The sequence below is a fragment of the Rhododendron vialii genome, chromosome 9a (assembly GCF_030253575.1).
Source record: "Rhododendron vialii isolate Sample 1 chromosome 9a, ASM3025357v1".
NCBI lineage: Eukaryota > Viridiplantae > Streptophyta > Magnoliopsida > Ericales > Ericaceae > Rhododendron > Rhododendron vialii.
This window is the reverse complement of record NC_080565.1, coordinates 35,652,129-35,674,055: the sequence shown is the minus strand read 5'-3', so window position 1 is coordinate 35,674,055 and position 21,927 is coordinate 35,652,129. Positions and strand designations below refer to the sequence as shown.

At 37.7% G+C, this 21,927-nt stretch overlaps 1 protein-coding gene and 1 long non-coding RNA gene across 3 annotated transcripts; one reads left to right on the top strand and one right to left on the bottom strand.

Annotated features, from left to right (window-relative positions):
• The first annotated feature begins 7,716 nt into the window (after positions 1 to 7,716).
• On the top strand, positions 7,717 to 13,326 carry LOC131300088 (ubiquitin-conjugating enzyme E2 7). 2 transcript variants are annotated; one of them, XR_009190866.1, is made up of 7 exons: positions 7,773 to 8,096; positions 8,200 to 8,302; positions 9,203 to 9,300; positions 9,578 to 9,678; positions 11,713 to 11,790; positions 12,435 to 12,534; positions 12,584 to 12,647. XR_009190866.1 is itself a non-coding variant. In XM_058325757.1 (6 exons), exons 1-6 carry the CDS (start codon positions 8,048 to 8,050, stop codon positions 12,969 to 12,971), a joined length of 507 nt encoding a protein of 168 aa, XP_058181740.1. In that variant the 5' UTR covers positions 7,717 to 8,047; the 3' UTR covers positions 12,972 to 13,326. The 2 variants fall into 2 exon arrangements, 1 of the variants encoding a protein (XP_058181740.1); XM_058325757.1 differs by lacking the exons at positions 12,435 to 12,534; positions 12,584 to 12,647 and adding an exon at positions 12,894 to 13,326 and having other exon boundaries at positions 7,717 to 8,096.
• Positions 12,897 to 13,513, bottom strand: LOC131300089 (uncharacterized). The gene is made up of 2 exons (XR_009190867.1): positions 13,067 to 13,513; positions 12,897 to 12,985 (listed from the first exon to the last, which is right to left on the bottom strand). It is a non-coding gene; the product is annotated as an uncharacterized LOC131300089 (long non-coding RNA).
• Positions 13,514 to 21,927: the final 8,414 nt, after the last annotated feature.

Here is a 21,927-nt window from a genome sequence, read left to right as displayed (position 1 = left end):
GTAACCCTACTCTTTTACCTGCCTTCTAATATCGGGCCATAAGGCCCAGCCCAATTGACTGCTGTAATGTTCATGTAGCCAGTTTGGTTGTGCCATTATTTAGCTGGATGAAAATTCAAAGCCTTCTTCTTCTTCTTCTTCTTTTAATCATCAAAAGCTTCTCATTTCAAGAACGCTCAGCGGCACTTACACAGGATTTCATCTGATAAAGACACGAGCATCTCGTTCTTAACGCGTACTGCAAATGGCAATCTCTTGTCGTTTCTTTTGACATTTTCTTGGTTTTCATTTGTCGTTTTCTTAGTTTCTTTAGTATTTTGGTACATTTGGGTGACTAAAGTACGAGAAATATTAAACTCACAGCCAAACAAACATTCCATCGTAATGTCCAACAACCTAATCATTTCGTACCTCTGACAGTTCTAGTCACATGTACGAGTTGCTGGCATTACATAGGTAGGGCTAGTTACCATGAGTTCAAAAAATAGAGTCAACCTTAATGACAATAAGGGACAAACCAAGGCTTGTCAATTGGAAAATTTTGGAATTCCATAGATATTAGTGGTAAAACATTTTCAAACCAAGCTTCATACACTTGGTTAAGTCGTAGATTAACCTACAAAATTTTAAGCTACAAGAAAACGGCTTAACAATAGTTGTCAAGCTAACCCTCGACCTTACGCGCGCATAAGATCAAGTGAATCAGGGACACAAGCTTAAGAAAATATCCATCAGGGCCGAACCCCATTAGCAATCGTCACCCCGGCCTCCATCTACCATAACTGGAAGAACGAGATGAAGCTAAAGCTCGATCGTAGTGGCGAGATTCAAATCCAAATGTTACGCGCCTTGTGCCTAATAGTGCCTCATTCACATGCCAATCCATTGGTAATCTCGTGTCATTACTCATTAGCAGGTAGAAAGATTGCATTGTTTGTTTCTTTTAGATGGAATTAATTAATTCAGACTATTATGTTTAGTCCACGAGCCTTGATGAATCTTGATTGAGAAACACATAGCTCTCAAAGTAATTTTCAGATAGTCTTTTATAAGCTTCTAAAAAATAAAATAAAATTATTGAGTGTTTCCTAATATTTGTTCGTTTTATTGATTATTGAGGCTCCAAGTCTGCTGGCAACTAAAAAAAGAGAGAGAAAATATTGACAAAACTAAAAAAAAAAAATAGAAGGAAAAAAAGAAGAAGACCAATACGAACTTGGAAGACTGCTGGCTGACATATTTCTATTGGCTGCTTTAAATTGTTTTAGTAATTTGACATAATGATCGTGAAATCTACTTGAGATATCTCTTCAGCCTTTTGAGAAGTCAAAATTTTGCTCACAGAATTGAAGCGATGTCAAATTCAGCGCGTCGTGAATGTGCTTGATGTGAACTCATCTTTAAATTTAAAGAAAAAAAAAAAGAAGTAAGGATGAGCTAATTTCACTTAAACTGCGAGGTAAATTGTTAAAAAACCAAAAAAAAAAACTACCACTGACAAATAGCAAAAGCCTGGCAAACACAAGAATTCATATTAGATTGGAATCGTGGACAAGTTAACGGTAATCAGAGGCGGATCCATTCATTCCCTTTCATAGTCAACTGACTATCCAGAAAAAAAAAATTCTTAGAATACAGGTAAAAATTTTGGACTAATCTTATTTTGAACACCAAATTCAAATGCCAATGAACACTCAATCCAATTGTTTGAACACTCAACTCAAATGTTAACGAATAGCCGCCCCAAAAATAGCCCACAAATTAATCCACTTGAAATTGAAAGCCCAAATTTCAGCCCACTAAATTTCAATAGCATTACAAAAGAAGTCACAAAATATTGTAAATGTCATGGCACTTGTTGAAATGTATAAGCACGGTTGCAAGGGATGAGAGATGATGGGTGGGATTTTTTGTTGGCCAAAGTGTCTTTGTTTTGTAGCAAGTATGGTATTCAATTTCCTAACATGAGTGAAATGTTTGTATCTAGTGATTGGTCACGACGCAAAGCCCCACAAATAACGATTTCTAATCGTTACGTGCTGAGCTATTATGTACAATCTTGGATTTGCAATTTCATGAGCTGAACAATCGCTTCACAGAGGTAAATACGGAGTTGCTACTTTTTATGAGTTGCTTGAATCCTAGAAATTCATTTTCTATTTTTGAAAGGAAAAAGTTGATTCATCTTGCGGAACTCTACCCGTGTGACTTTTCTAAGGTGGACCTAATAGCATTGGACATTCAACTTCAAAATTACATTGTTGATGTTATATACTTTGTTATTTTTGGGTCGCATTTTAGATGTTATGTATGACTTTTTGTTTAAATATAGTTGTGGTTTCTCGAGATAGTATAATGCATTTTCTGAACACCCTTAGAAAAATTTCTGAAGTCGCCACTGACGATAATATGCACCAACTACTCCTGGATATGATTCGATTCCCGTAAACACCCATCCCCCTCCCTAAGTTTCATGGAATAGAGTAGATTAGGATTAATGAATGACAAAAATAATAATTCTAGAGCCCAAACATTGAGGGTAAATATACAGATACTCCATAGATATGCAAAGCCGTGGGTCATCAGGAATAGTTTTTATTTATTTATTATTATTTCTTCCTTCTACTTTTTTTTTTTATCACACAAAAGGAATAAAGTGAAACGTATGGTTTATAGAATGGACATCCGAAAAGGGACGATTCTGTTAGGAAAAATTCGGCAATCACTTAAAATTTCAAAGAACAATTCTATTGATAGCAATACAATTATATGATTGAACAAATTACAGATTATATAAGCAATAGACAGATTACAGAGAACGAGATACAAACAAAAAATTTTGGATCTAAACCGAGTCTTGTATGATACCATAGTCTCCTTAAAAAAGATTCGCCGCCTATCGTGGGTGTTGTAGGTTGCGTCGGCGACTTCCTCCCAAAGTTGGCTCGGCTGAACCGCAAGCCATTGAAACATCACCGTCGACCGCCTTGGCGAACTAATTACTGTCTGTCTCTCTCTCACACAAAGAACAAATTTCAAAGCTCTCAGAGTTGGTAAATTTTCTGATGCAGAATGAGGAATGGACTGCCTATTATATACAGATCTAGAGCATTTGAAACAGCCAGGAAATGAATATAGAAAATTGATTTCTCAGCCTTGAATAGGGAATAATCAATATACAAAACTGCCAGAATGGATGGCAGGTGCAAATGCCAGCATTAAACTCTATTCATGGGGCATTATTCAGCCAAAATTACCGAGAAATTATCATTCATAAATTCTGAAAATTTTCCAATGTTAGGAATTGAACTCCTTGTTCAACTCACAACGCCCTACAGATCTTGAAAACTATGATCACAGAAATCGCAAGCAGATAGAAAAAATAGTGCGTAACGAAAAAAGAAGAAAGAACACAAGATATATGTGGAAAACCTCAACGCGAGGAAAAACCACGGGAGCCACACTAGTCCACTATGAAATCGAATCAAGAGTACAAGTCTTCTCGTAATCTCTTTGAGACAAGTCCTTTCTGCGATGCCATTACCCTTTCTCGTAGACTTGTCTGCGCTCAAAGGACTTGTACTACGAGAAGACTTGTCTGCACTCAAAGTCTTGTTCATCCTTTCTGCGATGCCATTATGTTGCAGAGTCCTTGGGGGTGTCCTCTCTAAACAAATCCCATAAAGAGCGCAGGCTTTCTTGAACACACCCAACTCATACTCTTCGCCATTATCAGACCTCAATTGCTTCACTTTCAAATCTGTTTCATTCTCAACCATGGCTTTTCACTTCTTGAAGACCTCAAAGACCTCTAACTTCTGCTTCATGAAGAATACCCATACTTTCCTCGAATAATCGTTGACAAAAGTAACGTAGTAGTAAGAACCGCCAAGAGAACGCACAGTAGCTGGACCCCAAACATCTGTATGGACAAGTTCTAGTTTCTGAGCCCTGGGAGGCCTGTCGCCTTTTTGAAAGCTAACCCGTTTCTGTTTACCGAAGATGCAATCCTCACAGATATCAATATCCACTGACTCTAACCCTAGTAGCTTCCCATTAGCCTGCAAAACCTTCATTCCCTTCTCACTCATATGTCCCAGTCTATTGTGCCACAGATCTGAACCTTTCTTGCTGTCTGCAACTGCAAGTGTGTCACTACCATGTGAAGTCAAGTAAAGTGAAGCAACTTTCTTCCCTTTAGCCACCACCATGGTACTGCTGGAGACTTTCCACATGTCCCCTGTGAATGTCGATGTATAACCCGCTGCTGCAAGCTGCCCAATTGAAACAAGATTCCTCTTTAAATTTGGAACGTGCCTGACATCTTTCAGACACCATTTGAACCCCCGCATAGTAATCTGAACATCACCTCTTCCCGCAATAGTACATGGCTAATCGTCACCTAAGTATACTTTTCCAAAATCCCCTGCTACATAGTTCTACAGAACCTCCCTGTTAGCAGTGGCGTGGAATAAGGCCCTCGAATCAATAACCCACGAATCGGTGTCGCTGTTCAGAGCAAGAATAAGTGCATCGTGCATAACATGAGCCTCTTGCTCATCCTTGTTCTTCTTCGGTGCTTTTCAAGTTGATGACATATGGCTTGTCTGACCACAATTCCAACATTCACCTTTAATGAGCCGAACTTGGAAAGCTTGAGATTTACCCTGATTTCCCTTGCCGCCCTTCAACTGCGACCTGTTTCTGTTCTGATTCTGACCACCCTTACTCTGGCTTCTGCCCCTCTGCTGTTGAAAACTTAAGGCTGAACCCGAAGTGCCTGAATCTGAACAATCAATCGAATTTCTTCTGACCTCATCGGTCAAAATTAAACTAACAACCTAACTCAGTTTCAACTTTTCTTTCCCAGCCGAATTACTTACTGCAGTAACCGTACCCTGCCAAGTCTCTGGCAACTGAGACAGAATCAACAAGGCTTGAACCTCATCATCAAACTCGATATCGACAGACGTAAGTTGATCAACAATTTTATTGAACTCACTGAGGTGTGACATAAAGGAAACCCCTTCTGCCATAGATAGGTTGAAAAGTTTGTTCATAAGATGTACCTTATTCGCAGAAGACGGTTGCTTGTACATCTTAGATAACGCTTCCATAAGATCATCCGTCATTTTCTCCTTCAATATGTTGTGGGTGACTGCCTTAGAAAGGGAAAGGCGAGTAACTCCTAACGCCTTTCTGTCAAGAACATTCCAATCCGCATCTTTTTCTTCAGCCCTCTTTCCCTTCGCTTTACCCTCCAACAGACGGTAAAGATCCTTTTGATACAGATAGTCCTCTATCTGTGTCTTCCAGTACGCGAAGTCTGACCCGTCAAACTTTACTATCTTCTGACTGCCTTCTTCAGAACCCATAGCTCCCACTGAAACCCTAGGCTGCCCCGAACAAGATTAAACCCTAACCTGTCGAACAAAACCCTACCGCAACCTGCGGCTCTTATACCAGTTGTTAGGAATTGAACTCCTTGTTCAACTCACAACGCCCTACGGATCTTGGAAACTATGATCACAGAAATCGCAAGCAGATAGAAAAAATAGTGCATAACAAAAAAAGAAGAAAGAACACAAGATATACGTAGAAAACCTCAATGCGAGGAAAAACCACGGGAGCCACACCAATTCACTATGAAATTGAATCAAGAGTATAAGTCTTCTCGCAATCTCTCTGAGACTTGCGTTTTCTCTCGCCTCTCTGTTTTTTTTTTTTAAAACACGTTAACCTAATTACATACAAACTGCAGTGTAAAATAGGTCAGGTCTTATGTGAAAATTACACCACAAGTCCTTGAAATATCGTTTTCGCTGCTGAAGGTTGTCTACACTCCTAACATCCAACAGATTATTCCGTGGCATTGGGCTAATCGTTCCGGCCGAGCCTTTTAACAGTGTCAAAGATATATCTGAAGCCTATATTTGCTAGATATGAGATGCCTGTATAACTAAAGACTTCGGAAATATTCAATCTTGAAGTCTGAAGAGGTTAACGTTCAAGGAGAACCCAAGCGGATGGCTTTATGGTGCTGATGGTATATATTCATTAGGAGTTGGCAATCGAATATGAAAAATAATAGCTTATGCATATTTGCTAATGAAGAGTGGTCCCGAGCCAACTTGCGCGGGCTCGCTATTTTATCATTGCTATTCTTATTATATATTAACGCCATTATTTCTAGTATCATTTACTCATTAACCTTAGAAAAATTAGTTTTTTTCCCGGGCCATTATACATGGTTTGGACTAAACTAATTGAAGACAGTAAATATTCTAGGTGTTTGGTGAGTTTATTATTTTTTGTTAAAGAATTTTGAATAAATATTTCTCCGATGCGGAAATTAGGAAAGTACAGCAATATGGACCATAATTGAAAAATATCTAGAAAAGACAATTAAAACTGTATATTATTTGTTTATTTTTGTCTTTAGTAATCTTTTTAAATATTTGGTCATGATAATTACTTTTCATATTTCTCTTGTCAAGATAAATAAGTATGTTAATAAGTATTACAAATCTAACCGAAATTCATAAAGACAAACAGAGAGTCACTAAATCCACCTTAGATTGATAATCAAAGGAGCAATGCAATAGATACAAATAGAAGTGCATAGATGCCGATACAAATCTGTTTGAAACCGTCAAATACATGTGCATATTGTGATGGGTCTACCCCCATTGGACGACTTCAACCACTTTTGCATCTAAATCTTTGCACTTTACATGTATTCGCAATGTTTTTGTTGTTTAGAAAGCCACGTATAAAATTTCATTAGGAAAACCAACTCGTGGGCTACATTTCTCTTGTCATGGTTTAGCCCAAAGAAAATACGAATTTCGAGACAAATTATTTTCAAGTTTAAATAGCAGAAATATCTTGTCTAAATTCCACATGCTATAGGCAGAATAGTTAAGGGAGACCCACCTTAAGAGATTCGCCCCGTTCCAAAAATCTTCTTAAAAAATAAACAGTTTATTTCACATTTTCAAACTAAAAAATAAAGTAAATGAAAAATAAATTTTCAATTTTTTTTTGCATCGTATAAAAGATCTCATCGAGATCTTCCAAACAAGGTCCATATTGCATATTTTTAGATTTCAATAAGCCTATAATTTTTTAGCTTGAAATTGCCTTATTAAAAAATAAGGACTTATTTTTAGTTCCGGAACGGAACCTCATTAAAAACCTAAGGAGTTTGCCAGGTAGTTATGGCTTGAAACTTAGGGGTTTACTTCTTCTTAAGGTCTTGGATTCGAAACCTTTAATATGCTTCAACTCGTTTAGGGTCAGTCTATATAGACTTTTGTTTCAGCTTTAATTGGGTTCTTTGCAAGTCCACATGATTAGTTGAGCTAGATGTGAGCACCTGAGTTATATAGTATAATAATAAAAAAAGGAGAAAATGTTAGACCTTGTTCATTTAAAGGTTTTGAATTTTAGATTCTAATTATTATTTTATTTTTCTGCGATCATTACTCTCATTTTTTTTTATCTATATCCAATCATTATTCATATTTTCAATAATTACTTTATTTCTCTCTACACTCATTACCTATAAATCTAAATCCAAATCTAAAAATTCCAAAATGAATGGACCTTTAAATAGAAATGAATCTAGACCGTCCATAATCCATTCATGAATACTTTCATGGTTAGAGTTCATGGAACTATCAAACTCCCCAAAAAAAAGATTCATTAGAGGCTTGCGCCCTCCAACGATTCCAACCCAACAGTTTACCATATACTCCATATATACTCCTGTTCCACCACATTACATTCTAGTCAGGGAGAGAGGGGAAAAAAGAAAAGAAGTTTTTACCTTTTAGAGAGAGAGAGAGAGAGAGAGAGAGAGAGAGTCGTGAATAGGAATTAGGATCTGGTCTCTCTTTCTCTCCATTGAGCATTGTGTCGGTTATATAAAGGCCGATACAATAACAAGGCAACGTTTGATTCTTCTTCTTCCCCCACCACTTTTGGCCTCCGGGAACCTTCCTTTCTCTCTCTCCCCTCTCTTCTCACAGGTTCTCTCTCTTGGATGGCTTCTTCGTCACAAGCAAGCCTTCTCCTCCAGAAACAGCTCAAAGGTACACAACCAATCCTCAATTGCTCAAAATCTTGCTTTTTTGCTTATGGGTTTTGTCCACAAATTCTAATAATTGATTGGATCGGTGTTTTATCTGCTTGTAGATCTCTGTAAACACCCCGTCGATGGCTTTTCCGCTGGTTTGGTTGATGAAAGCAATTTATTCGAATGGAGTGTCATGATTACAGGACCCCCTGATACTTTATAGTGAGTTCCCAATTGATTTGTTGTCTAAAGTTTTAATCTTTTACGTGTTGGGCTTGATTGAATGCGAAGTTTTTCTCTTTGGGGTTTTTGGTTTATAAAATAGATTGAAGGGGTGTAGATTGTATGTTTAGCATCTGGGTGTTTGGGTTTATATCGATTCAGCGCTTAAAGGTTCATTATTTTTTTATTTTTTTTATGTTTAATCCGTGTTCATTTAGTTTCAGGGGCCATGATTGTTCGAATGTGTTGTTTGCTTTTATGCATTTTTGGTTCATTGATTTAGGCGAAGAGGTTCTGATTAGTTGTTTGGGTTTGGATGGTTGTCTGTCATCTGATCCCAGTAATGTTATCTAAAGTTTAGATTGTTTGCTTTGCGTTGCATTTTGGCTTATGTATTAAAAGGAAGGGGGTTAAGGAATGCATTTGGGTTTTGGTTTTGGATTGTTTTCTATTGCTTGATTCGAGTGTCCGAGTCTAAAGCAAATAGTTTTTGCGTTCTGGTTAGTTCAAGGGACTTGATTGTTTGAATGTGATGTTTGCTTGTTTTTGGTTTTTTTGCTTATACATAGAATGAAGGGATATCGACTTCATGTTTATCCACCTGGGTTTGAGTTTTGTATTGTTTCAGATTATCTGATTCTAGTGTTTCTGTTTGAAGTTTGGATTTTTATGCATGACATTTAGTTTGGTGGACATGACTGTTCGAATGTAATGTTTGCTTATTTGGGTTTTTGATTATTGAAGAAAAGTGAAGGGTTCTAGACTATATTTATACGTTTGGGCTTGGGTTTTTGAATTCTTTTTGATTATCTGATTCTCGTGCTTTTGATTGTTGTCAGATTTGAGTCATGTGCGGTTCTGGGCATTAACGTGTTCTCTTTCATTACCTAAATCTTGCAGTGAGGGAGGATTCTTCAATGCCGTCATGACCTTCCCATCCAATTACCCGAACAGCCCTCCTACAGTGAGGTTTACCTCAGACATATGGCATCCAAATGGTATTATTAAGTTCATTTATTTATTGAGTTTTATGCACTTCGGTTGTGTTCAATTCACGGGGATCAATGTTCATCATCACTTTTGGTTCCTTGTCAAATGCTAGATTGCATATTACAAATGTGATCACTATTCACCATTTTAGGTGAATGAGCGGTCCATTTGAAGTTGGAATGCCAAGGAATCATGATGGCATTCATCATGTCCATCAAATCAAACACTGCCTTATTGTACTTCTATATCTGATCAATTGCTCAACATTTGATGGATGAACTGCAGTGTACCCTGATGGAAAAGTTTGCATCTCAATTCTTCATCCACCTGGGGATGACCCGAATGGCTATGAACTTGCAAGTGAGCGTTGGACACCAGTTCATACGGTATAGTGGAATATTGATTATAATCTTGTTCTTGCTTCATGCGATATAGACGCCAATTGATTTTATTGCTTTGTCGTGGTCATGCTGTTCATGTTTCTTGCTTGCTTGCATAATTTTTTTTTTCACAAGATTTATTTAGTGTAATATATGTTTGGTTGTTTGATTGCTAGTTATTGTGCTTTAGCCTGTTAGATCTGCCGGAATCTGATTATATCTGTACTTCCTCGTACAAATAAGTGTACCAAGTAATTTGGATGACTTGCGGGTTATGTGATTCATTCAGTAGTTAGTTATTGCTCTCTTTGCTTTACTTTTGTTGGCGTGTGCACTATAACTTGCGTAGGTAATTTGTGTTGACCCCCAGCCTTGAGGGTGTAAGTGAGATGGGGCAGTGGTTTCAATTCTGCAATACTCGTGGTTTGCAGTGGGAAAGGAAAATGTAAAAGATGAGTGCATTTACAGTTGGACCGGATAAGTTGGTTTGATGGTCAAGTGTAGGAGGAAAATATTGGGAATTTGGGCTCAATAAGCTGTGGAGTGACTGTGCCACTGTGGGATTCAATTCAGGTGCTTGTTTCTAACCCAAGCACAACTCTAGTACAGAAGTATCTGCTTGAGTTGGGAAGTGATTGTATTTTCTTGTTGTAATTCTACACTGCGTCCAAGGGGGGCACGGAATATGGGGGAGCATTTTGATTTCGCAGTTACCATTTGCGTAAACTTCATTTTGCTGGTAAGGTATGGTAGGTAGTATAGATTGCAAACAATGAGGCTGGACGTAAGTAGCTTTCCTTTTTTTTAATGTCTGTTTTTAGGTGCAAAAGGTAGAACAAAGTAGTTCGCAAAGAAAAGAAGACAAGAAAAAGATATGCCACGATGAAAACTTATTGCTATGCTGATTAGATGTGTTCAGACCTGTTTAATTGTTCTCTCAGTTATGAAGGCTGAAGAAACAAACTATTTATATCCTCGTTCTGACTTTTCTGTGGCTTTACTTGGAGAAAATAAAAGAATTGTTCACTTTGCTTTTGTGATGCATAAATTGTTTCACGCCACAACTTAGTTTTCTGTTTTTTTCGGGGTGACTAGTTTTCTGTTTTCGGCCCCTAGGATTTATATATTTTTGCAGTCATTACCTAAAGGTGCTTTTTCGTTCAACAATGCTTCACAACTTGGGGCAGTATTGAAAACACACTGCTTCACGACTTGGGCAGTATTGAAAATATACTTTCATGCCTACTATTGTTATGTGAACTTTCTTAATCTTCCCAATGTACCTTTGTGCCCAGATACGACAAGGGGAAAGACTAGAGGATGTTTTTCTGATTCTCATACCCGTCTAGAGTCTAGACAGTTATACCCATCCGGGCACTTAGGCTAGATCCTTCAAATTCTAAATGATGTTTGGAGAATGAGAAACACACCCAATCTTACTTGTATCAGAGAGAGTCTCATTTTGAGCGTGAATGCCACCTCATTTCAACATCTAGGTGTTGCTGCTTTTACAACAGTCCACAATTGCGCAATTTGTACCATACTAATATCCACAACGTGCCTGTGTTCGCATATCAAAATTTTGGATCCTGTCATATCCTAGGACCAATGGTTTGAGGAGATCCAACGATTGAACGCCCATCTGCTCTACATAATTATAATTGAGCGGTACCATGACTACAATGCGGGTTGGTTGAATGGTATTTTTTTGGTCGTGTCCTTTTTTTGCTGATCTTATTTATATGCTTAGATACTTTGATTTTTGGTCAATTGTGGTGTAACAAATTAACAACTACAAAGTAATCTGATTAAAGGGAAACTGGAAACCACTCTATCATGGGTACCACTTGTATGATTTCCCAGGTTTCAGATGTAACTGTTTACTGTATATCTTCACAGTGACTTGTTTATTACAAATGCTAATTCACTATGGAAGCCTGTAACTCCTAATTCATTATCTGGAGCTTCTTTTGGCCTTTGGTTTTTTCTCTTTCCTATTCTGTTTGGTATGGGCTTATCGAGTACAAATACTATTTGCAGGTTGAGAGCATAGTTTTGAGCATCATATCAATGCTTTCAAGTCCAAATGACGAGTCTCCTGCGAACGTGGAAGCTGCAGTAAGTGTCCATAGTCTCTGTTTCCTTTCAGCTTTCCTTCCTTTCTCCTTTCAGCTTTCCTTCCTTTCTCTTCTCTTGGGGTGGTGACTGTTTTTAAGTAAACACTAGTATTATTATTGGTTTCTTTCATTTTCATGGACTTAACGAGACCATCCATGATTCATGTATCCGACCCGAATGGATATGGGAAGACTTAATTGGTTTGGTTAGACTGATTTTTTTCTGTTTTTATACGAAAGATAATCTGACTTGTATTTGTGTTCCCTTTTGCATTGCTTTACATGCTTGTTTTCGTTTCAACCCCAGAATGCGAAATGTTGATTTCTGTTAATTGGTTAGTTATGTATAGCGGTGTAAATGAGCCGAGCTGCTCACGAGCAGCTCGAGGCTCGGCACGAGAAAAGCTCGTTCAAGCTCAACTCGGTTGTTAAATGAACGAACTCGAGCCTAACTTTTGAGCTCGCCAAATAAACGAGCCGAGCTCGAGCTACCAACTGCTCGACTCGAGTTGGCTTGCGAGCCTATATATATATGTGTGTGTGTGTGTGTGTGTGTATGCATATATATTAATTATATGTATTTTCTGTGCTACATATGGCTGCCAAGTGTCAACTCATAGTTCACAACCGTGTGATACATGTAAGAGGAGAGAGGGAGTGAAGGCTTCATAGCCAAAGGAGTGGTTGCTGGTTTCATTTTTCTTCGACGCGGGACAAAGTTAAATGCTAAGAGTGCAAATCTGAGGTCCCAACGTCAGTCCCACAAAGTTAAATGCTAAGAGTGCAAATCTGAGGTCCCAACATCAGTCCCACATCGAGCAGATTACACAAGCTGCCTTCGAGGGAGTCTTATGTATAGTGAGCATCACGTCGTGCTCCTTTGAGCTTTGCTTGGGCGGCGTTAACGAGTTACCTTGGCAGCTCATTTCGAGCTCGAGCCTGGCATATCTTGTGCGAGCCAAGCCCGAGCAGTCCAAAACTCGACTTGGCTCGGCTCGATTACAGCCCTAGTTATGTACAAGATTACCCCTGTTTTTTCTTTTTTGAATTTTTTTCCCCATTTCCTCTACTCTGACGCAGTGTCTTCTCATTACTGAATTGCAGAAAGAATGGAGAGATAGAAGGGATGATTTCAAGAAGAAAGTCAGTCGATGCGTTAGAAAGTCGCAAGAGATGTTGTGATACTGCATCTGCACCTCTTTCGCCAACTTTTGTTATGACAGTTGTGTTTGATGCGTTAGAAAGTCGCAAGAGATGTTGTGATACTGCATCTGCACCTCTTTCGCCAACTTTTGTTATGACAGTTGTGTTTCAAAGCGTGCAACGGGAGTGTGGCTGTCGACCAGACTATTTATATAGTGTCATCTATGTAGAATTCCGCAAAATTATCATCCTCCATCCATTATCTATGTTCCTTTTGGACATACAAATTTCGGATATTTAATGTTGAAGTGCATCTTTTTTGTGTTGAACTTTGTGATTGTATTAACCTTATTCTTGCTAAACTAGTAATACCCTGGCTGATGAATCACTTTCATTATTTTGAGCAAACTGATAGTTCTGAAACAGTAAATTTCACATATTTATTGTACTCCAAGGCTTGTTTGATAAGTAGTACAAGGCAGCTGTTTTATGTTTATGTATTTGTCCTTTGAGAGTGTAGCAGTCGTGTATTTGGAAACAATTATTTTTGTGAAGACAAGGGATATGATTGATGTTTCATGTTTGAAGTGTTTGTTCATCTTTTTGTCAAAAAAGTTTAATTAATCAATCGTCTTGACAAGATAATCAGAATAGTAAAAAAATTATTCAGTGGCACGGAGATGCAATCACGTGGCAACGATAGCCTCCCCATTAATCATGCTAAAGAGATGCTACTTACGCATATTCACATGTTTGCGTGGGACTTTCAAATTCGGAAGGTTAGTGCACACAAATTTTAGTGCGCAGATCTTGATACAGATGTACTTATATTTGTTCTCATTAATTTGTGAAGTTCACATGCATCGGATGGTTCTGAACACATTTGCTGATTCTGAACACATTTGCGTCCGAATTCGAAAATCTATGTATGTAACACTGTTCCTCCGAATGAAATAGATGGGGAGTATATGTTCTGTATGCATCATTATGTTTTCCCTCATGCAGTATGCATCATTATGTTTTATGTTTTCTCTATGGAGCTTTTGACTCCTCCTCATGTGCCTAATGAGAATATGTCTCATGGCTGTCTAACGAAAGTAACATTTTATTACCAGTTTTCTGGGTGTGAACTGCCGGATTTTGTGCAGTTGTGCGAATAAGCTTTGAGTTAGTGCCGGTCAATTATTATTGATTAACATCGAACAACCCAAATATTGTCTTTGTTTGTTTCGAGGTCTCAAAATCAATCGGACACGATCTTTAATAAATTTTCCCTATCTATCTTTACACTATTAACACACTTTGTCTTTGACCTTGCAAGGGTTAATGTGAGCCTAACCTTAGAATTATGCTGAGAAACACACTGTCTTTGACCTTGCAACAAAAAACTCCCCATTTATTCCCTCCTTTTTTTCTTTTTCTTTTTAGATTCCATAAGGGTGGCCATGTCCCTAACAGTATAAGCCTCATTGACATAAAACTCATAAGAGGCACATTTTGAATTTGCTAGTGATTTCCAATATTGCCCTAGTAATAATAAAAAATTTACGAGTATTTTATTATAACATGAATTAACTGTTAGATCAAAGTGTTAAAAAATCACCCCAGCTCAACTATCCACTCCCACACCCCATGTTATCAGACAGGCACACACGGATGTGTGCCCAACTTCTAGTACCTTTGAATGCCAAATGAATTTGGAACAAATTTTGAATAAATCTCACCAAAATCAAATGCACCTCAATGTTATGGATAGCGTTAGCAAGATCTTTTTATCGTCTCTAGCACTCGCCACAACCAAATCTGCAACAGTAGCACCGCAATTTAACACTCGGAAAAAATTAATGGTGCGAACCAAGTCACATAATGCATGCATGTGTGGAGCTCGAAAGCTGTCCTTTAAAATATTACACACTACTAAATTCGCAAGGGTGGGGATCGAGAATGGGAGTGCAGAGCAAGAATTGAGAACGGGCGCGAAGGGTGCTATTGAATTGAAGGATTATTTAACAAAGGGTGCGAATGCTAACATTGGTAAAAACAAAATTTTAGGGACTTTCTATTTGCAATCACAAATTTCCTAAGTTTAACCTGTTCTAAACCTAACTCACAAATCTTATAACAATTTTCTAAATGCAACTTAACAAATATGCATAAACTTCCAAAAATACCCTTTCCTTTCTACCAGTCATCTCCTCCTCCCCATCCCCCTTCTCTGTCTCATTGTTCTCTCTTCTCCACCACCACCTAACACCATCATCACACAATACCAATACATGTACACCACCAACGGCCCATCACCACCACACCCAACAATGCCACACCACGTCATCACCACCATAATCACCGCACCGCTACCACCACCGGTTCCCACCATCACCAACACCACCTCCTTCAACAAAACAAAAAAACGACATGTTCGGATACACATTTCTGAAAAATTTTAAAAAATTCAGATTTTAAAACTTGAAATTACAAATTTCAGATTCTTATACTTGAACACTTTATGATGCATCTTCAAGATGCGTCATGTATTTTTTTTTTGTTCAAAATGTAGATTCTGACTAAAAAAACGCAAATTCCGAATGCATCATGCTCTGTATAACGCATTCACGAAATGCACGATTAACATCACACATTTTGCTAATGCGTGATGGGACTAGGATTGTCAGCGAAAAAATGCGAGTTGACGAATGAATCTGGGTTTCTCTAGGGCTTTTTCAGATGAATGAATCTGCGGTCGATTCGTGAGGCCTCGAAAACAAGAACGGCGTAGGGGAGGAAGAGCAAGACGGGCCACCATCTCAGTAGTTCCCTGAGGAATTGCTGGGCCAGCTCGTTCTTGCCTCGTGGTTTTTTGCGCTTTCTGCAGACTCTGAACTTCGTTTTTCCGGCAGGGGAATGGCGCAGCATGAGGGAGCCTCGTTGGAACGAGCACAATAATAAAGGTTCTCTGTTTCGCCGTCGATGACCATCTGATCGAGCTGGAGAGCTGCCGGAGCATGTTTCTGCCGGATTAAATTTTTTTTTGTCGACTGTTTCTTGTACAGTGGGAGGTGGGTTAGGGAAGAAGGGTGGGGAGGAAGATGATACATTTGCCAAAACCACGTCATATCATTGGGGGTGTTTTTGTCCATTTTTTAAAAGGTATTTTTGTTCGAAAGTGATTAATTTTAGAACAGGCTACACGTATAGGTATCAAATTTGTGGTTGCAAATAGTCGGCCCCAAATTTTATTACAATCAATTTGAATACGAAGAAGGAATATTGACTCCTTATTGCTGAGGTTCAATCGCCGGACTCGACCGAGGCGTTGAAGAGCTTGACGGTGTGGCCGCAGGCAGCCGCCAAAAGCTCCGTAGATGGAACCTTAAAGTTCATGATCACACTGCTGTAGAGAGAGAGAGAGTGTGTGTCCGTTGACGGAGTGAGGTGAGTGGACTCGGGAGCATTTGAGTCTTTGACAGACGTGAGGTACCGAAAAACGACGTCGCTCAGATTTCAAGATACGGAAAGTGCAGTGAAACGACGTCGCCGGGCTTAATTAAAACTTATCAAGTTGAACATGAGAAGTTTGAAACTACGTAATTGGTAAATTGTGAACTCAATCCGGTTAATTTTTATGATCTAAATTGTTCAAGTTGCAGATATTTTTAAGAGTATGAACCGTGTTGAAGATCATTTTGATTGAACGCTGATTAGTTCATAATCGGAGATGATTTGCGTGAATTTATTTTTAAGAAGATAGATTTGGCTACACCGGATATAAACCCAATCGAACAAAGCATCTTGAAACCACGGCGCATCATTATAGCACCGGACAGCAAACTGTAACCGGTAAATTGTGAACTCGCTCCGGTTTATTTTTATGATCGAAATTGCTCAAGTTGCAGATCTTATCGAGAAGATAAACCGTGTCGAAGATCATTATGATTGAACGCTGATTAGTTTATGATCGAAGATGATTTTCGTGAATTTAATTTTAAGAAAATAGATTTGCCCATACCAAATCAAACCCAATATTATTATACTAGTATATATAACGGAGTCATGCGAACGCGATTCCTTCCACTGGCGCTACGACGACGCCACCGTCACCGTCACCTCCCCGCCGCCCTTTGACTTGTGCTAGAATCAACAGAAAAGCATTTCTGTAGAATCAATTATTGGGTTATCTTTTTCTTCCTTTTTTTCGACGGCCAGGAGTTACGTTCATCTTTTTTTTCGTTGGTGAAGTTTAGAATGTCGTACAACCTGAATTTTCTCTTTATCTCTGTTTGAAATTGAGCAGTTTTGCTTTTAGTTGTGGGGATAGACTTATTCATTGAGCTGTTTGTAAACAGACTGTTTACAGAGCCACGCGATTTCGGCCGTTCATTTCGGATTTGAACGGTTTGGATTCAAATGAAACTTTTTCGAAAAAAAGTTAAACTTTTCTCAAAAAAAAAAAGTTTCATTAATATCCGGACCGTCCAAAAGTGGTCCAAAACACTTTTGGACGTTCAAAATATTTTTGGACAATTGCGATTAGTTCCGTAAACAACTATTCACGGCGGAGCCGTGAGGAAGATTTTCTCTTAGTTGTGTACTTTTAGTTGTGTTGTTCGCGGAAAGTTTGTATTCGTAGTGGTTAGATAGCATCAAGCAGGAATTTTGATTAATTAGATACATAATTGAGAATAGTTTTTGGGCCTTCAATTTCTTGGTTTTGGTAGCAAACCTCTTAATTAATTACAGTAGGCCTTCAATTTCTTGGTTTTGGTAGCAAACCTCTTAATTAACTACAGTAATTAACCTTAATTATTCTTGCTACTGTAAATTAGTACTATAATAGCCTGGCCGATGAATCACTTTCATTTTTTTGAGCAAGTTCTGAAACAGCAAATTTCACATATTTTATTGTACTCCAAGGCATGTTTGACAAGTACAAGGCAGCTGTTTTAACTTTTTATGTTTATGTATTTGTCCTTTGAGAGGGACGTAGACTTGTAGTCGTGATAGCTAGTTAGAGTGTGTTTGGAAACAATTATGCTTGTTCAGTTGGGTTTTTGAGTCTTGGACTCTAAATGATCATCCTATTCCAAAATTTACCCATCATTCATATCTTTAATTATTATTTTCATTTTTATCTATATCTCTCTCTAATCATTATCCCTATCTCCCTACCCTAATCATTACAAATTCAAATCCAAAATCCCCAAAACGAACAAATCCTTATGTTCTGTGAAGACAATGGATATGATTGATGTTCCAAGTGTTTGTTTAGCTTTTTGTCAAAAAAGTTTAAATTAATCATGTTGTGTTTGGATGAGTTTTTGAAATTTTTTTAATTAGAGTAATGATTGAAAGTAGGGGTAATGAGTTGAGAGAGATAAAGAGATAAATGAAAATAATGATTAGAGATGGAGATACTGAGTGTAGAGTAATGATTGAAAATATGAGATATTTTTTGAAAAAGACTTTTCAAAAGGTAAAACGAACAAGGCGTCGTCTTAACAAGATAATCATAATCCTAAAAAAATTATTCAGTAGCACAGAGATGCAACCATGTGGCAACGATAGCCTCGCCATTAATCATGCTAAAGAGACATAACTTGGGCACATTTACACATTTGCGCGGGACTTCCAAACCGGAAGGTCAGTGCACACAAACTTTAGTGCACAGATTTTGATACAGATGTATATATGTTTTCTTATTATTTTGTGGAGTTTACATGCATCAAACGGTTCTAAACACATTTGCGTTCGGATTCGAAAATCTATGTATGTAACTCTGTTCCTCCGAATGAAAGATGTGGGGAGTATATATTCTGTATTCATCATTATGATTTCCCTCATGCAGTATTCATCATTATGTTTTCTCTATGGAGCTTTTGACTCTTCCCCATGTGCCTAAAATGAGAATATATCTCATGGCTGTCTAATTAAAGTAACATTTTATCACCAGTTTTCTGTGAGTGAACTGCAGGATTTTTTGCAGTTGTGTGAATAAGCTCTGAGTTAGTGCTGGTCAATTAACATCAAGTTAACGGTTTGGGTTCTAAGAGTAACGCGTGGAGATAGATAAAAGAAATTTAATGGAGACCATGTCCGGGGGTTTTGAGATCCCAAAACGAACAAGGCTAATTATGTACTGAACCAACAAATTTGGGGGCCATCAACCAACAATGTTTATGCTTAAAAATTGCAAGGGCTAATGTGAGCCTGACCCTAGCATTATGCTGAGAAATACACTGTCTTTGACCTTACTACAAAGAACTCCCTATTTGTTTTAGTACATCCCTCGAGGGAGACTATGTCACAAATGGTATAAGCCTGCATGACTACGAGACCGACTGGTATAAGTGTTGTGTGGAAGGGCTCTCGCTTAACGGATCAAAATTACGCCAGGGATAATAGGCTTATGTCTCCCTAGCAGAGCTCTTATATATAGCTAGAGTTGTTTGGTACCTCGATGTCGACTCATCCCATCCTGGGTTGAAGAAGGTCACATGGGTTCAGATATTTGCCGATTTAGTAGTTGAGTTAGTGGATGGTTGAATTGGTACCTCAGGATTAATCGAGAGGTGAAAAAGCTAACCCGAAGATCAGAGTTGTTTTTTAGAAAGAAAGGACAGTCATTTAGACCACTTAAAAAATGGCAAATCAAAGATAGGCCCCTCCCCCTTCCCATGCTGTCATTCAAAATTGCAAAAGAAAAGAAGTATATATACTCACCAAGGGCAATTTCTTTCAAAATAATCAGATAATAGGGGAACAAACTGTTTTGGGGGTCACTCTCTCAGCTAGCAATGGAACTTGGTACCGAGATATAAGTGGGAATATGAAATTTGCTTAACTTATCTCAGACAATACCGTATCCCTAGATATGCTGATGCCCCTCATGATTGGAGATTTTGGCACCAACATAATATATTGTTCCATTTGAAATGAACTTTTTTTCCCTGGTAGTGTAGAGTGTCTCGAACCAGCTTGCGCACATATCGGACTAATCTTTGCATCCCCTTACATAGCTTTTTCAAATGCTTACGCATGGAGGTCAGGTGATCTCAAGAGTTATTGATAAAAAAAATCGAACTTGAGACATTCGGTAAGAACAAACCCCTAATCCCAAGCCAACCCCTCAACTTATGTCCCTGTATGAGAAGGAATTCATGTCTCTTCACAATCATTGAAGCTTTTTCTTCTGTATTGTGGGAATATGTCCTTATCTTATCTTGCTCCATATCTTCTACCTCAAACAAGAGAATAGAAACTGCACCAAGGAAACGAAGGTGTCATTGTTGGCTTTGGTTCTGTAGTGTCTCGTTGTCGAAATTCGCGTTATTTCGACTTACAAAATGAACATTAGCTAATGTTTGACTCCGAGATTATATTTTAGTGGCATTGATCTAAGCCGCCACGCAAATGTACCAGCAAAAACGAAAAAAACGAGTATGAAAGCGTCTATTGAAAATATCTCAAACTACTTAAAAATTAATCAAGAGGAGCGAGTATTGAGAAAGGAAAAGAAAGATCCTGCCAAGATATTATGCGACCCAGGTATTGAATGTGATTTCGACGCAAAGTTTGGACAGTGAAGTAAGAGGTCAATTACTCAATTAATCATTGTACAGGTTAACAGTTATCACACTAGGCCCCGTTCCAGAAACCTTCTTAAAAAATAAACAGCTTATTTTACATTTTCAAACTCAAAAATAAAGTAAACAAAAAATATTTTTTTAATTTTTTTTGCATCATATAGATCTTCTAAACAAGATCTCATCGAGATCTTCTAAACAAGATCCATATTACATATTTTTAGATTTCAATAAGTCCATAATTTTTTTAGCTTAAAATTACCTTCTTAAAAAATAAGGACTTATTTTTGGTTCCGGAACGGAGCCACGCTTTTAATGGATTATAAACAGTTGGTTCAACTGGTTAAACAGTGATTTCCACATGGAATGTTTTTGTTTGGTTCCTTTTCTTTTAGTTAATGCCGTCTATTTTGGCCATGAAACCCCTTAAAACTCTGACCAAACAAAAGAATAATAAGGGAGTAAAAATGAGATGCTTTTGCCCATCTCACCAAACAAGAAATAATCAACAAGTATAAAAATGTGACTCCTTTGTTTATTTTGAAAATGAAATACCCACCAATATGTTTTTAGTAACATTCAATTTCGCTTTTATAACTGTCGTGGTGTTTCTCACAAAAGTTTTACGCAAGACTAGAATCCTTCGCAAAGATCCATGAGTTTATACGTGGATTAGTGCATATTGTGTACTAGTCATTATGATCCTGTTTGTTTTGGGATTTTGGATTGTAATCATTATCATATTTGTCTGCAATCATTACTCTTATTTTTCTCTCTATCTCTCTCCAAACATTATTTCTATTTTCAATCATTACTCTATTTCTCTTTACACTCATTACCTACAAATCCAAATCTAAAATCCAAAAATGAACGGGGCCATATATAAGTTTTATTTTGATGTTTTGATTCATTTATTTATGAGTCTCTAGATCATGATGTACTTAATCATGACAATCCAAATTAATTTGACAATGACACATACATGCACGATTATAGCAAATTAATTTTTGAAAAATCAGTTTCAGATATGTAATTATGAAAATAACCATTCAACCCGACTATGTGCACAGATTTTGTGCACACAAATTACGGTATGGGGCTCACTTCGGATCTTGGACAAACAATTCGAGCCGTTCATTAAATTTGAAATATTTATGAGTGGCCCCAATAAAATTAAGCTCAATTGAACAATTGTAAGTACTTGATTCAATCTTCTAATTTCTCAAACAGATTTATATTTCTACAATTTGAATGAAAAGTTAAAACATTAGATCAAACACTTATTATGGTTGCTCAATTGAGCCGATTTTCTGCACAATCAATTAAAAACTATTTAAAATTTAATAAACAGCCCGAATCGTTTATGTGAGACTCGTAGTGGATCCTACGCCATGATACACAATCTGTGTTCACAA